At 37.5% G+C, this 17,509-nt stretch overlaps 1 protein-coding gene across 1 annotated transcript in view; it reads left to right on the forward strand.

The window, feature by feature from the left end:
- Positions 1-17,509, forward strand: part of LOC124125214 — a 49,867-nt gene that overhangs the window by 14,837 nt on the left and 17,521 nt on the right. Inside the window, exons 2-6 of the mRNA XM_048388228.1 lie at positions 9,710-9,853; positions 10,869-11,081; positions 11,368-11,565; positions 14,698-14,841; positions 17,232-17,375. Coding sequence (XP_048244185.1) covers positions 9,710-9,853; positions 10,869-11,081; positions 11,368-11,565; positions 14,698-14,841; positions 17,232-17,375 — 843 coding nt within the window. The remainder of the gene's footprint in view (positions 1-9,709; positions 9,854-10,868; positions 11,082-11,367; positions 11,566-14,697; positions 14,842-17,231; positions 17,376-17,509) is intronic.

A 17,509-nucleotide genomic window follows, 5' to 3' on the forward strand; every position in this document is an offset into this window, starting at 1 on the left:
TTGGTTTACATATATGTTTAATATTGTATAACTTCTCGTCACGATATGGCTGAAATATTGCCGATGTGACGTAAAGCATAAACTCACTCACTCACTCACTAATGCACATGACCTTGCAGAGGCTGATTAAATAGTTTGATCCAATTCCTTCCTGGTGACTTTTGCAAACTTGTCCAGTTCTTCTCCACAGAATGACTTGTCATCTACCAGGGGAGGTTACGATACTGTTGCACTGATTGACAAAACAATCTCATCTTAACGATTTTATTAACAAAATAGTCTGCAAATGAATTTGCTTGATTAATTGATTGAATTGAAATCGGCTGAGTGAAGTCAAAAAGTACTCAATATGAGCTTACGAGGGTTGTTTTTGTCAAAATCAATCCGTTTAATGTGATCAACTTTTGCTATACGTGTCTGTATGTTAAGCCTGTTTCTGGCTGATTAAAATATTTGTCTGTGGATTTCAAATGTGCTCCCCCTCCACTTTCTCCCAGTGAGTCGACGTTTGTGCTTTGCTATTCTCACTTCATCTGTCGCCCAGTTTGTATCTTGACGTAACACAACACTGTATTTCTTTAGAGGGGCGAGCCTTATACATAAGCTCTCGTAAAGCAGCATTAAACCTGTTAGTTTGTGAGTCCAAACGAGTTGATTTAAATAAATACCCTTCGTTCTAAAATACCGACCTCCTCTGGTTCATCTTGTAGAGCTTGATAATCTGAGATGTCTGCAAATAACGTCAAGGGGTATGGTCATGTTTCTATTTTAGGAGATTTTGTATCATTCCCCTTCTTGCGGTTCTGTTTCATATTATGCATATGAATCGGAATTTCTGCTCGGATTGGCAAAGTCAAAACAAGGCATGTTTAACTTCAGTTTCAAGTGTATCGATAATCTGATATCGCTCAATAACAATTAAATAGCCAATTCCCTTCCACTGATTTACCCACCTGAATTTGAAATAAAGGAGGCCAGTGAAACGGCCACATCTGTTTCATATTTATATCTGTGCATAAAGATAAAAAAATCTCCACAAGGCTGTTTGACAAGAGAGATGACTTCAACTTTCCAATAGTCAACTTTCCCGTCATATCGAGCAATATTCCAGCAAGTACTGCCTTTGGTGTTTCAATTCATAAACTTTTGAGATACAATCTAGCATGCTCTTTCTACCAAGAGCGTCAGACGACTCTTGCTCAAACGTTGTTTGATCAAGATTACAACATTCAAGGCTTCAGTAAAGCTTTCAACAAGCTTTATTGTAGACATGTGGAGGACATTTCAAACTTTGACGCATCAGTGACAAATTATGTCCGACGTATTTCCCTATTTTGTCTTGTGCCATATGTTCCAGTCTTTTTTCAGGTGAACAATTGACTTGCCTTTGCTTGTGTTTGTGAGGGGTGCCAACGTTGGGTCGGGATATGCCCACCTTGTCGCGAACACCTCGTATAATTACTATTTGATAGTGATTCATAAAACACTTGCTCAAAGATAATCGGAATGGTACAATCGACTCGGCTTTATGCAGAGATTTCTATTGAAAATGGAAAGGCTTTTGTCGCTTTATTTATGTTTAAAAAATGTCGGTAATCGAGTTGCTCAATCAAGTATAACTTGAAGAACTGATTTACAAACGAAAATGCACAGAACATTATAATACATACAAATACACGCACGCACGCACATACAGTCAAACACTAAGAGGACAACGCGCATTCGTATAGTTTGTTTTAAAACTACTTGTTTCAGATTATTCTGTTTCCCGAAGATGAAGTGTAACGTAATTCACAACGATAACAATATTATATATATTGAGAATTTTCTCTACTGCAACCCCAGATGTAATTTTTAACATGAACCATCTTAATTCTACCATGACATGGAAGAAAAAATGTCTGATTCTTATTGGTTTGAAAGAGGTATCCCTTTTATATTGAATGGTTGCTGTATACGTTTGATATTTAAAAAAACATCAGTTATCACAACTGACAAACTCAGAAAACTCAGAAAACACACAAATAAGCTAAATACACACAAACCACTGTATCAGGGTCACATAATCATTGGTAACAAAAATGCCTTGTCGCCGTCTGCAGCTAAAACGCCATACTTCGGGTATTCACATTGGCTTTGCCAGTAGGCAAATTTCTACCAGTAAATCGTCGGGTTAATGTTGAACATAACTACAGATCGGGATTGTGTTGTGGGTCCTTGTCATTTCTAAATAGCACTGTCACTGTGAACAACTACTGTGACAGACATGGGCAGCGAAGACTCAGGACGGCCAGGTCGAATTTCAGGCAAGAGATAGTCATTCAATAGTCATATGTATTACTGTTGGGGAGATATTTCAAACCAACTGCTACATAAGTACAAAATCAAAATACTCTAACTCCTGTTTTTTAGTAAAGTTGATGAAATACATTTGTACAGAATATATTTCAATATTTCTACCATCTGTTACCCCCACAATGGGATATGCTTTTTCCAAACAATGACTTGGTCGAGTCTGAGCCGTGGAAGTATGCAACAGATTTGGATCAAATTAAATCTCTATGGAGATAATATCGATTTTGTTTCAAGTAAATGATCTACCTGTGAGCCCTTTTCGGAACTTTCTAACATCACTGAACTTTTGTTGATTTGTTTGTGGGTTAACGCCACACTCAGCAATATTCCAGCTATAAAAAGGTGGTCTTTAAATAATCGAATCTGGACCGGACAATCCATCGATCAATTGACAAGCGCATCGATCGACGCAATTGGGAAACGATGACATGCATCAACCAAGTCATCGAGTCTGACCACCCGATACCCTTAGTCGCCTCTTACGACAAGCATAGTCTCCTTTTGTGGCGAGCATGGGTTGCTGAAGATCACTGAACTTTTGTTGGTTTGTCTGTTGGTTAACGCCGCACTCAGCAATATTCCAGCTATTTAAAGGTGGTCTTTAAATAATCGAATCTGGACCAGACAATCCGGTGATTGACATGCGCATCGATCGACACAATTGGGAAACGATGACATGCATCAACCAAGTCATCGAGTCTGACCACCCGATACCCTTAGTCGCCTCTTACGACAAGCATAGTCTCCTTTTGTGGCGAGCATGGGTTGCTGAAGATCACTGAACTTTTGTTGGTTTGTTTGTTGGTTAACGCCGCACTCAGCAATATTCCAGCTATATAAAGGTGGTCTTTAAATAATCGAATCTGGACCAGACAATACAGTGATTGACATGCGCATCGATCGACGCAATTGGGAAACGATGACATGCATCAACCAAGTCATCGAGTCTGACCACCCGATACCCTAAGTCGCCTCTTACGACAAGCATAGTCTCCTTTTGTGGCAAGCATGGGTTGCTGAAGACTTCTTCTAACCCGGATCTTACGGGTTTCGCTGACCTATGTACCCATGTGTAATTACGCATTCCAAAAGTCTTCAATTTGAATCCGTTCTTGTGGGGATAGAATGAGATCAACCTACTGTGTTTTGAAATTTGATGTAGCCCCACTGCAGATTAGATACCTCTTGTTTATATATTTGAAACCTAGCAGTAAGCTCTTTGTTCCAAATTACAATAACAGGTATCTTATCTATAGTGGGACTACATCAAATTCCAAAACACAGTAGGTATATGTCCTAATTGAAAAGATAATGATAAAAGATTGTAGTACTCGCTACAAATAACTGCTAGAAAGGTCATTACGTTATTGTTTGTTGAGGCTATTGTACAGTTGTATTGTTTTGCCACAACGATAACACAAGATAAAAAACAAAACCACTTTTTGAACAATGAAAAGGTAAATTGAAGCAACAGAATTGTGATTATGATCTCTTTTCGTTCAATAATAAAGTACCTTGTAAAACCGCGTTGTGGGAGAATAGTAAAGAAAGGCTGTGGAAACATTAGTTGCGAAATAGTATATTTATTATGAACTCTTCCAAAAGAGGACAGCAAATGGCAGATTCAAATTTAAATGCAAGAGCTTTCAACTGATCACTGATATCAAATTGACATTTTCGCTGTTAACATGCGCTTTAGTCTACAAGCGAGCAAAACTTTACTGCACAAATGGCGACCCTGGTGAAGTCGATAAAGTTGACGTAAAAAAACGCAAACGAAGGGTCTTGTTGCAGTGTAATTTGTAGTGAGTGTCCTGTTTCGAAGGTGGGTGGCCTGCCTGTAGCAATCATGGGCTGTTGTATTGATGCCTGGGTGGCGACCTCAATATGGTGACACGTTGCCGATATTGTGTTCATAGTTTTGAAATTGTGCTCTGGCCAATCTTGAAATGCCTTTCCACTTTCCACGGTCTTGCTTTTCAGTTTCCCAAGAAAATTAATTATGCAAAATGTTCAATGATAACAACTCTACTGAAGACAATAAAAACGTTGTGTAACGCCTTGTTGATAAATATACTATTTGTATATATTTTCACGTAGCAGTGCAACACAAAATGTCTTCCATTCACATAACCTCTCTTTTGAGAAATTAAGTGCTTTGCTTTTTTTTTTTTTGCTTTCTTTTTATTTTTTTTTGGGGGGGGGTTGGTATAGAAATGAAGTGTATAGTATGGAAATGAAGTGTATATCTTCTTAGTATGAAACTGTTGGATATATCTGTCAGATAGCAAACATCCCAATGGTCCCTGGTAGGGTGACCTAACTTTAGTTGTTGGTGATGCAGAGCCATTTTTTACATTGTGTCTTAACTGTGTTATTCACGTGATCAACATCGCATAACAATTTAAATGTATTTGGAATTGATGAAGGGCGTGGTGAAACGTGGAAGGAAACAGAGGAGGGACTTAGACATTTCACAAAAGAGGTACTGAAACTTGATTCACCTGAAAATATTGGAATATAGTGGGCACACAGATTCTCGTCCACATCTGACCACCATCGAGTTATTGAGACATTTGGTTTATTTAAAGACAACCATTCTGTATTGCATGCAACGAATCAGGTATTGAGAGGATGGTGCTTAATTATAGAGTTTCAGAAGATTTTAAAGTGAGGATAATACAGATAAGATGAAAACTTTTTGTCCACACGAAGAAGGCAAGAGAAGAAGGCAGAGTTGCGTTTTTGAAGTATGATGAAATTATTGTTTGGTTGTCCATCGCTTATGAAGAAGACGAGGATGACATTGTGAAAATCGGACAACAGAAGAAGATAACGACAGAAAATGAAAGAGATTGTTCTGGATAGGAAAGTAGTCATGGTTCCAATTACTTGGACACATCTCAAGTAGCTATGGACTCTAGACAAAGTTCTTACCAAAGTGATGCACTGACTAGCATATGTACAGTACATGGAATGTACATTGACTACCACCTAAGTTCTCATTTGTTGACTTTGTTACTTATTATATTTTGTTTGACCGAAACATGGTGTCTAAACCAGGCATTATAAATACAATACAATACATATGAGTGCTATGTGTGTGTGACCCAAGGAGATTATCCGAATCTGGAAAGTTGTCAGGAGGTATTGTACTCTGTATAAAGAGATCTCCTTCAGCTTTCGCATTACAGGGTATTGAGAAAAGGGGAAATTGTTTGGGTTTATTAAATTAAAATAAAACGTTAGAGAGCATTTAACCCTTTTGGGGGTATGTCTACATACATCCAGAAAGATCCCGGATGATCAGATGAAACTGCTATTGACATGCTTGAGCAGAAGCCATTACATTTTACCATGACTTTGGTGATTGGTAAATTGTATTTTGAGTGGAGACTTCATTGCTCGTATCAGAATTTAGATGACTTCGTTCTAGATGACAGTTCCACTTATCTCCCTTTACTTTAACAGGATACGTCTGATTTGTTTCATTTTGAACGATCTACATGTGATAATATTTATTAACTGTTGTGGATACTCACTGATTGAGCTTTGCACAATGTTTAACATGCATACTATAAATTGGAGAACCATATCTGGTATTTCAAGTAATCACACCTTCATGGCACACTTGGGTACACGTTTTGTGGACTGGTTTCTAGTGTCAAGTGAAAACATAGTCTACTTTAAAGTATAGTCTCGTACAGCATCGGACCACGTGCACATTCCTATTGTGTGTAGTTCGAAACATCAACAAGGAGTATAATAAGATTGAGCAGGCTTAAAGGCTAGCTTGAGCGCCAAGGTACAAATCTTGTGATGGTGATATTACAAATTATCTTAAATAACTACAGGCAATGGAAAAAGTTATAAATTCCTTATAGTATCAAAGAGGATGTCAATTTGGCAATTAATGATCTGGAATACATCCTGAATTGTGTAAGTTCAGTCTTTTAATATCCTATATAAAACCACTTTTCAAAAAGAATGTGGACACTGCTAAATGAGAACAAGGGAGATAGGTCTATTGATATACAGACATCTACGAGGTTGAGTGATGATGATCTAAAACCTTCCTACGTCACATTTATGTACATCACTTGCTATCATATCTGTGTTTTGGTCAAGAGCCTCATCTTCCAAATGGAATTTATTTTTCCATCATTTTTTCAGACTGGACGCGAGTGACACTATGTTGTAAGACATACGTGTTAAAAAAAGATGTCTAAATTCATGTCCAGGTGTATACATGGGACGAGTGTCAATGTGATGAGTTCTGTAATAGATTGTATTCCGACACCTGATACGTGCTACAGATATGATAAATTGAAGAAATAGAAGTATGTACCGGCTTTGTTACAAGCTGCCTCTATATTTAATTGGGATGCTACGTCTTCCGAGAGATGGTATAATAAAGAATGTCATAATAGTAACAGGAGGCCCGACAAGCACTTTGAAGGTACAGAAATTGCAAAAATTCACTTTTTGAGGAACTTAGCAATAAATATAACTAAATCACCAGATAAGCGTGTACTTCATTTAAGAAAGAGCAGCTACATATCTAAGAGAGATTTCTTGTTAACGTTCAATTATTTCGGAAGCAAGTTAAATACATGATTTGTAATAGTAAGTGTAAAATACATATTAGTGTAAATATTTGGGACGTTTATCTTCACGAAGTTTTCAACGTTTATGATTTTTTATCATAAACACTGAATGTTTCTGATACTCTCGATAAAGCAGCGACTCATGACCTAGAGACCGCAATTACATCACAAGGGATACTAAATGGTATACAATCATTAAAGAAGGGTCTAAATACTGGAAATGTTCACATCAACACCTCAGATAAGTAAGCCTTACATGCAGATTTCATTCAATAAGATTTGTTCAACAGGCCAGTTTCCACGTGTTTGGTTAAAGGTTTGGAACCAAGTTAAAAATGGCCCAAGAATATCGTTATAACAACAGGGGCTTAAGTTTAAATGAGGTATTCGGAGAGATATTTGCAGTAATTTAACTGTAGATTAAAATCAGGGAAAATCAGAACAAGCAGGTTTCAGGACAACGAATAACATGTTCACACTGACTGCTTGTATACAACAAGAGTCATCAGAAAGATGACATATCCCCCCGGCAGCTGTCTGTAAAGTAACCACTAGTAAATGTGCAATTCTGTATGTAATGAGTCAACAGTTGAATGTTCTTTAAGAAGCATACATTGTTTACCCACTGAATGGTTTTCGAATTCTGGCCCGGAAACGAACCCGTTCCCCAATGGAGTCTAGGTCCAACTTCTTTCCATAAAAATTGTAAAAAATAAAAATTCCTAAAAAAATAAATATGAAAAGGCACCACTTCAGTATGTGCCTGATAGATTTGCCAAGTTTCGATCAAATACACTGAATGGTTTTCGAATTCTGCCCCGGAAACGAACCCCATCCCTAATTGAGTCTATGTCCAACTTCATTCCATAAAAATTTAAAATAATAAAAATTAGAAAAATCCCAAAATATCAAAAGGCACCACTTCAGTATGTGCCTGATAGATTTGCCAAGTTTCGATCAAAAACACTGAATGGTTTTCGAATTCTGCCCCGGAAACGAACCCCATCCCCAATTGAGTCTATGTCCAACTTCATTCTATAAAAATTTAAAAAAATAAAAATTAGAAAAATCCCAAAATATCAAAAGGCACCACTTCAGTATGTGCCTGATAGATTTGCCAAGTTTCGATCAAACACACTGAATGGTTTTCAAATTCTGCCCCGGGAATGGAAATGATTACTGACGGACAGACGGACGGACAGAGAGACTGGCTGATCGCTATATCCCCCCGCATTATATGCTGGGGGGATAAAAACAGTTTAAGTGAACGTAACGTTCCCTACGTTTGTGCTTAAAAATGCATTTGATTCTGCAAAGAGAAAAAAACGTATATTTGTTCACAAAAAGTTGAAATGTTGAATATGGTTCATTCTTTCTTTTGCGATGTAACGGTGGTAACGGTAGTTTTGCTGGTCCTATGGACTTAAGCAGGGTTAAGTATTATGCCAAATTTATTGGATGCTTTTATTTATGAGTCTTGAAAGTCTTGAAACATGCCGAAGAGGAGTACAGTTATTTCCAGATTTACATTAATTGTTTCTATTGATGTTTGCTGATGATGTTATTAATAATTCTGATAGCGTAGGTGGGCTACAAGACAATTGTTTAACATGAACGTTAAATGGCAACTATCGAAAACTAAAATATATGTGGAACTTTTAAACAATGTGAGAATGGTATTCTCAAAATGAAATTGTAGAAGTTGTGTTAGAATAAAAGTACTCAGGACTTTTGATGACCCCGTCTTTCAATTTAACAAGAGCAGTGAAACATTTGGCGTTAAATGTTGGTTTCAACAAATGAAAAAAATCCCATATGATAATATGATAATATATTTCAAAATATTTAATTAAAAAATTAAACCTATCTTTTGTGAATGAAAAATATGTCGACATCTAAGATTAGGGTAAAGATACTAGCGCTATCTCGGACGTTGGATTCGGTCACTACTTTGACTATAGCATTGTGTACCTTTATCTTGAAGTTGGCTTTTGTCAGATGAACAACTTTGCAAAATAATAATTTTTAAGCATTTCACATAGCTGTGAGATGTTCTAGATACAGCATGTGGAAGCCGAAAATAGCCAGAAAACAGAGATCCCTTGCAACCTTGGGCATTAAGTGCAAACAAACATCTGTCCCTGACTTGTTTTCGTTGTTGTTTTTTGCTAAGTGTTTGTTAAGTCCACGTACTCATCTTTCAGTTGTTGTCAATCCTACACGTAATACGCGTACACATGTACATTTGTCACAATTAGTATTGATCATTTTCTCCGTAATACATTTCAATAAGTCATTGCACACACGTCCTGTGCTCTTAATAAATTATGCATACAATCGTATTGCCATGGATATATAATACTCAGTCTGTTGCTTGATCTGGCTGGCTGCCCATGCCTCGCTGTCTCGAATGTTCGGATATCTCCAAGTTTAGACTTAAAAGGCATACATACATACAAGACAGATATGTAATTCGACATCAGTCAGTAATCTGTATGCATTATGGCAAACACAAATTAACAAGATTTAATATCTGTTAGGCGTCTGCATATACTTCAAGTGTGCCTTCAAAAGCAAAGAAGTATTTCAATGACACGTGAACGTATTTGCAAAATGATCCTGCACTGTATAGTATGCATTTCAGGTATTTCGATCTATGACCTTCCATGCAAAAACATTTAGTTTGAACTTGATCAAATATATTTGAATATCATCCTCATTATCTAAGTTTGTTGTATATAATACAGGTACCAGCTGCCCAGGAGGAAAGTTCGGAGACACCTGCAGCTACTCATGTCACTGTACTCCGCCCTGTAACCCGACAACCGGAGTCTGTAACGGTGCATGTGATCGAGGCTGGTTTGGTGGGAGTGGGCAAACCTGTCAGAGAGGTGTGTGTGTGTGTGTGTGTGTGTGTGTGTGCGTGCGTATGAAATGAATGACGCCTTATGCAGCCTGAACGCCTGAAGGCTTGACACCTTTGTTATCCCCCGTTATAGAAAGCTCCGCCGAGAGTAGCTTGTTGACAGGCGTTGATTTACTTCCGAGACATACTTTCCCAGTTGAGTAGCTTCGCGAGGTAACTCTTCTGGAAGACTGTCTGTACCTATATAAGAACAGGACCAGGGCGATTCCTGACCTTCTACGACCTGACTTGCGTCTTATGTATATACTGACTAGCATTCGGTGTGGAAGGGATATCTATCTGAAAACAATGACTACCTGCAATACCTCCCAACACGATTCTTGATCAATTTTTATATTAAACACATTCGACAGTGACTTTATTCTTGATTCTCGTGAGTGCATTAACATATTATATGCCCTTTCGTTTATTGCATTGTCTTGCCTCTTGCGAATGTAAACTGAATCCTTTGTGTTTCAATATAATCTGTTTATTATTTAATTATGTTGTGTGGTTATATACTGATCATGATTTCACAATTCAGTTCTGTATGTAACGATTTCTAGGTTAATCTTCGTGTTTCAACTTGGAAATTACCTCATAACGATATGCAGTAAAGAGTCGAAGCTTTTTCAAAGACTTCGAAAGACCATGTTTTTCTTCTTATGAGATTATAGCACACTCACTCAATCTGTAGTTTGTATAACAAAGTTTACCACTAGTAATATCTATTTGAAAGCCTCATTGTGTGGTCATATAATTCGATGAAATTGGATCTTTGATTCTTCAACAAAAAGAAAGAAATTAAGTGTGAGACAGTGTTCCTTTGGAATATATCTTGCAAACATTCTCAAATTCTGTAATAGTAACTCTTTTTGTAGATATCACTGATCTATTAAATCCACTAAGATCAAATTCTTGGAAGTGAAAATAGATACTTGTCCCTCATAATAAATTACAATTTTAAAATCAATTTATATTCGTCTTTATTATGGTATAAGGGAACGTTGCCTACAACAAGACAGCAACTTCGTCCAAAACTGAATACGTATCTAGTGGCTGGACTGCAGACAAAGCTGTAGATGGGAACCGGAACCAGTATGTGAGCAGCAACTCCTGCTTCCACTCTTCTCTTTCCCATGGAGCTGTGTGGACAGTGGACCTTGGCCAGCAGTACAGGATACATGACGTCAGGATATACAACCGGGCAGGAAGTATGTATCACTTCAGACAGAGTTATTTGATTTATTAGGATATTATGTTGAGGCGTCACAAAGCATGTTAATACATGCCGATCAAATACAACTTTAAATGTTTCTTTAAAACATTTTAACTGAATGTGGTCACACATGGTCTTATTTGACATTCCCTCATCTTTATGCAACAAGATGATAGATAAACTGAACCCAACCAAGTGCCATTTGATATGCGATTTGTTATTGTTCAAGAGCACATTGTTTCCCTCCGTCAGTATGTCATTTATTCCATTGCCTGTTTTAGATATTGAGCGGATCAGGACTGCTGTCCTCTCCCTGAGTAACTCCAATAGCTCCACACCCGGAGTCACCTGCTACACCTTACCCTCTGACACACCTCAAACAACCAACAGCGTGTACGACGTGACGTGTGACGGCACAGGGAGATACTTCACCATCACACACAGCGCACTGCTAAATCTATGTGAGGTGGAAATTTATGGTATGGATAATTTCTCACAGCAGTCAACTGTGCATAGGCACTGCCTTCGAAGTGGCATATATTTTATTTGGTCATATATTCAATGGCAGTGACTTATATTATGCTTGCTGCACTTTTAATAAGTGCTAGTTAAATGAAAACATTGATTGCGATTTTGCCTCGAATAACAATTTTCCTATGTAAATTTAAAATGTATGACTTCGTTGAAAATAGTTAAATGTTCAAGAAAAAGTGCTGAAATCGGATTCCAGAACAAACTATTTAGTGGCGTGGACTAAAGATACCAGCACAACGGTAACATCAGTGCGTGAGAAAGGTTTTCATTGGCTTGGTTGCAGAGCCTATCCAATCTATCTTGTGCTTAGCTGCTAATCTGTGAAGCTCCAGGTTAGAATACGTCTTCAGCAACCCATGTAACCCAGTTTACTTCCCGCAAAGAATGTGCATACGACTATGACTGCGTACAGAGGACCGGATTGTTGTGCGATTAAGTTGTGTAATTTTACCCAGAAGCTGCAGCCGCCATATATGAAGCCTCTGTTTATAAAATCTCCGCCTCCACAGTATTTTCGTTTCAGGTTCATGAATTGATCGACATGACTAAAGCTAAAATTAACCTTATTTAAGAGCAGATGTTTCTGCAAAGTTGTACCTACCCATGGCACTTTACATATCTTACAAATGACGCATACATTTTTTTAAACAGTCTTAAATAAAACATGAAGCCTTTATGGCATAGGCAGGCTCTTAACTGACAAGGAATGAAGATTCCTTTATTGATTGAAAACTTTTTCACCCACCGCTCCGACGCTGCCCCTATGGCTTTAGGCCAAGCCCAAATATATGTTTGTTTTGGAAGCCTATTACGGAGCGTGTGATTTAAGCACGTTCACTTTGAAATTTCTATACTTTCTACGAATATTATGACTTTTTCTCTCTTAAAAGTGACTAAATGTATCTATGAAAATTGATATTAGCGACAAAATCGCAATCACTTTTTTTCAGTTTACTTACCCTTTAAGGCTACAACAATGTTTAGTTTGCCTCTGATATATTCTTCACCAACATACTAACGTTAGTGAACATGGACGGATGATCGACATTTTTCACGAATAGATAGCAAATGTAATGGCTAAATGTGGCTAAATACCGTTCAACGTCTCCAGGTACATCTTAACGAAGCAAGCCATAAAAAGTAGCAAAGGAGCCACAATAATCAATACTTCTTATTGATTCCATTCTTATACACAGTAATCGTATATGAGATGATGTTAGACAAGTTTATACTAACAAAGTAAAGTAACAGTGTGTACTTATATTCTAACAACAAAATATAGTTATAGCTAGAAAATGTGTCACTGGTTGACTGATCCCTGTGACCCATGAAGCGGTGACTCTTAGTTACTGTAGACATGGATGGCAGAGGTGCGATGCAGGTGAGTGTATCCATGGTTATTTGCCCTTAAATCAGATTGAAACAAATGCGTAGAGGTTAAGTCAGTTTTGACTTCACAAAAGGTTGACAGGGAAACAGGCGTGATACAGGTGAGGATACTTAGTCAGTGGCGTCCGTCGAGGACCGATGAGATACAGGCGAGTAGATTCAATCATTAGGTTGTTTTCTGACTGTAGACCAGTGTGGCAGGGAGACAGGTGTCATACAGTTGAGGATATTCAGTCAGGATATGCTCACTTGCAATTCATAAACATAATAATCATTATTACCTACGAGGGCAAACATAATGGGGTCATATCACGTCACGAGACAACAGTGTATTGTTTCCGTCATCCGGACGATATTGTTGACGTCATTCGAATCTTATTGTGACGTGAGGTCGGAAAGACGTCACACAAGAAGGGACCTCATAGGTGAAGATTGTTGACGCCATTCGACAAATTGCGGTTCTTTTGCGACTTGCTGTCCTTGTAGGTTAACACTAAAATGTGTCTCTGTATGTCAACATCTTCTTCGGTAATAACTAGAACATTATATTCGTGTTCATGCCATACTATGTTTACGATACTCGTCCCTAAATTCGCTCCCGCTCGGGAAATGCCGAAATTTAGACAATCGTATCGTAAACATAGAACAGATCACAGAAACACAACACAGAAGAAAGTGTTGGCTGTAGTTGCACTGTCAAAGTAAAGTCAAAGATATGTATTGTATTTACAACCTCCAGCCCATATACATTGGAAATAGATAAAAGTACAGAGTTTTATACACTCGAAAACATCTCTATGTTCGTTTCTAAGACAAATGTTTGACATATATAGCCAGTTGCAATATGAAAACATCTTCTTTTGAAGAGATGAAAAGAATTTTAAAACCAGGAACATCATGCCTTAACAGATGGCGTTCTGATATGAACTTATTTCTTAGATCACACAATGTGAACCTCTTCAATGTTTCACTAGACTTTTTCTTTTGCCCTTGCCTCTACGGTGGAAAGGATTGATATTTTGGCGCTACACTGTAATCAAATGCATACGTCAAAGTATGAAAATTTTGACTGCCAAACAATGAGATAAAAAAGATAAAAACTGTAGAACATGAGAGGTCACAAAGCCAATCACAGTTTGGCAGGAATTGGACAAGCTTCATGAACAACAGCACAAACACTTATTTTTAATGAACTAGTTTTGAATTATCTACCCTTAGTCGCAGGACCAATTAGTACGGTATTTTCAATATGACCTCGTCCTCGTTGATCCACATGTTCACGACTGGGTTATAGTTGGTACACACAACACTGGTGTTAATAATAAAACGCAGATCGATTACATTCTGGTTTGGAGTCCTAAAAATATGAAGAACAACTACGAAAGGGATTCTGCCTTTTCACTTGAAACCATACAAATGTTCATATACATTTTTTATTGAGTTCATGACATCAATGTTCAAACACGATGTTGAATATTATTTAACCATCGTATGATGCGTTGCCTGCTGATGGCTTTCGTTTGAGATTAATAGGAATTAGGGTGATAAAAACAATAACCATTTAGAAAACATTGTCTCAAATGTCATTCTGTTTTAGATGTGTTAAATAACATTATAGCAAATAATAGCAATGAAAAACTAGCAATGACTTTTTGTTATGTGTTTATGACTTCGTGATTGCCCCACAGTGTGCTCAAATGGAATTTATGGACAGAAGTGCAGCAACTACTGCACTGACAGGAAATGTGAAGGAGGATCACCATGTGATCACGTTCGAGGGACTTGTGTTTCCGGGTGTGAGCCAGGGTGGATTGATGAAGACTGTAGGGGAGGTGAGTATCTGAATGGTACATGTGTACTTCACATTCAATAGCGATATTAACCTATAAATTCTGTAATCGTACCAGGAACGCTTGTGAATGACAAAACGTAACTTTACAATACACTGATGTACTCAAACTGTTTATACATAAGTTGAGGTTTGAACTATGATTCAGATGATTAAACCAACATTCATTATAATTTATTATTTATACCTTCAAAAAGGAACCTAGTATTACCTGCTCAAAACAATGTGTATTGTGTTGCGACCATTATTTTTAGCAAGAACACGTTTATTTATTTGTTTGTTGTGTAACCCTGCAATGAGCAATAAGTCACGAGAGATTGTTGGAACAACCTCCCACGTTTGCACGCATCTTTACAATACGATCTGAGCCAACTCGTACGACAAGCATTGATTGCTTTAAACTTGTCACGAGAGGAATACTTTAACTGTACAAAAGTACAGGCATAGACTGTTACAGTTATTCGGAAAAGATCAGTTTCGGTCAAACGTTGTTGAATTACTGCGAACACTTCAATAGACCCGTTTGGCGTCGTATTCTTTCAATTGCAAAGCGTTTTTATCATCAGTCATTAAGAGCATAAACACAATCAAATGCTTGTGTCTCACGTTGTCATACCAACAATAACCTTGTAAGCTAGTATTCATATATGTTTATGTCCGTTAACTGAATAATAACCACATGGTAAGACACTTTTTTTTAGTATGAGCCATTCAGGAATACAATCGCTTAGAAACTCGAATAAGTGGGGGAGCGCATAAGAACACCATTGGGATTTGTTGTCAGCATTGAAACCGCTTAATCACCACTGGACCCGTGGAGATCCGGGGTTAGATTAGGTCTTTAGCAGCCCATGCTTGCCATAAGGAGGCGACTAAGCTTGTCGTAAGAGAATATTCATATCGTCTTTGTAGTTGCTATATCGCTGGAAAAGTGCCGATGCGACAGTCAATGTTAACTCACTCATAAAGGATAGTCGTTACGTTGAAACAAACAAACCTCAAACGAAAGCCATCAGCAGGCATCAGCTAATGATACGATGGTTAAATGCTTTTTGATATGACATTTGGACGGATAGGTTTTGTTTCATGATAAACTTTATATCAGGTTGGATCTGTCAGTACATTATTGATGTGCATTTAAGATCACTTGAATATTAAGTGTATTATATGGAATAGTAAGTCACTGCGGTCCCTAACTTGTCGGCTTTGAATATTCTCAATGGTGATTAGGTTTGGTTGTTTGGTCGTTGTTTTTTCTTTAAGTCACATTCAGTAATATTCCAGCTATATGATGGCGGTCTGTAAATAATCGAGTCTGGTCCAGACAATCCAGTGATTGGCATCACGCGCATCGATCTACATAATTGGGATACAATGACATGTATAAACCAAGTCGGCGAGCCTGACCACCCGATCCCGTTAGTTGCCTCTTACGACAAGTATAGTGTTTGTATGATAGCAATGGCAAAACAAATTGGGTAACCGACTTAAGGAACCTGCTGAATAATTGTGGTTTGGGTTACATTTTTAAATTAGAACATATTGCTTATCCGAAGTTGTTCATAAATGCTATTACACTAAGATTAAAAGATTTATATTTTCAGTCATGGAATGCAACTCTAACGCGTTCACCAAAGTCCCTGTTAAATAGCAGTTTCAAGTCATATATCATTGCAGGGCAATACCTTTTCAGTGTTAGTCTTAGAAAATTTAGGGAAGCACTTGCAAGATTCCGATGTTCATCGCACGATCTTTTATTTGAAAAAGGTAGATATTAAAATATTCCGAGAGAAAAAAGACTCTGTCCGCTATGTGACCTAGGATTAATTGAGGACGAGTATCACTTTTAACTAGTATGTCCGCATTATGATGAACTAAGAAAAGTATATTTACCAAAATATTTTCATATAAACCATTGTACATTTAAGTTTAAACTATTACTGACCACTAGCAACATTGAAACCATAAGAAATCTTTCTATGTACATATATCATGCTTTTATACAAAGAAAATCAAGTTTGGAAATTATATGATTGTAGCAATTGCTCCTGTAATCATGATTGTACTATAGGCCTGTTGCCTCCCCAGTACGTTGAATAAAGAAATTGAATTGACTAGTACAGTCGCCTTTTACGGCAAGGATGGGTTGCTTTCGTTTGAGATTAATGGGACAGATTGTTCATACATTTAAACAATAACTACTTAGAAAAATATTATCTCTAGTGTTTTATCAAACCTTGGCGATGGCATGGACACATTTATTTTTATACCGGTGTTAAAAAACATTTAGGATTTGAATTAAGACAAGTGATCATAAGACAAATTAGCAATGACTTGTTGTAATGTGTTTGTAACTTTGTGATTTCTTCACAGCATGCTCAAGTGGAAGTTATGGACAGAACTGCAGCAACTCTTGTGCTGACAGGAAGTGTACAGGAGACTCGCCATGTGATCACATAAGCGGGACATGTGTTTCCGGGTGTGAGCCAGGGTGGATTGGTGAAGACTGCAGTGAAGGTGATTATCGTTGTTTTACATTTTGAGTTTGCCACTGCAATATATATCAAAAACGACTATCCTTTATGAGGGAGTTAACATTGACTGTCGCATCGATACTTTTCAGCGATATAGCAACTACAAAGACGATATGA

The sequence above is a fragment of the Haliotis rufescens genome, unplaced genomic scaffold (assembly GCF_023055435.1).
Source record: "Haliotis rufescens isolate VD_foot unplaced genomic scaffold, xgHalRufe1.0.p SCAF_7, whole genome shotgun sequence".
NCBI lineage: Eukaryota > Metazoa > Mollusca > Gastropoda > Lepetellida > Haliotidae > Haliotis > Haliotis rufescens.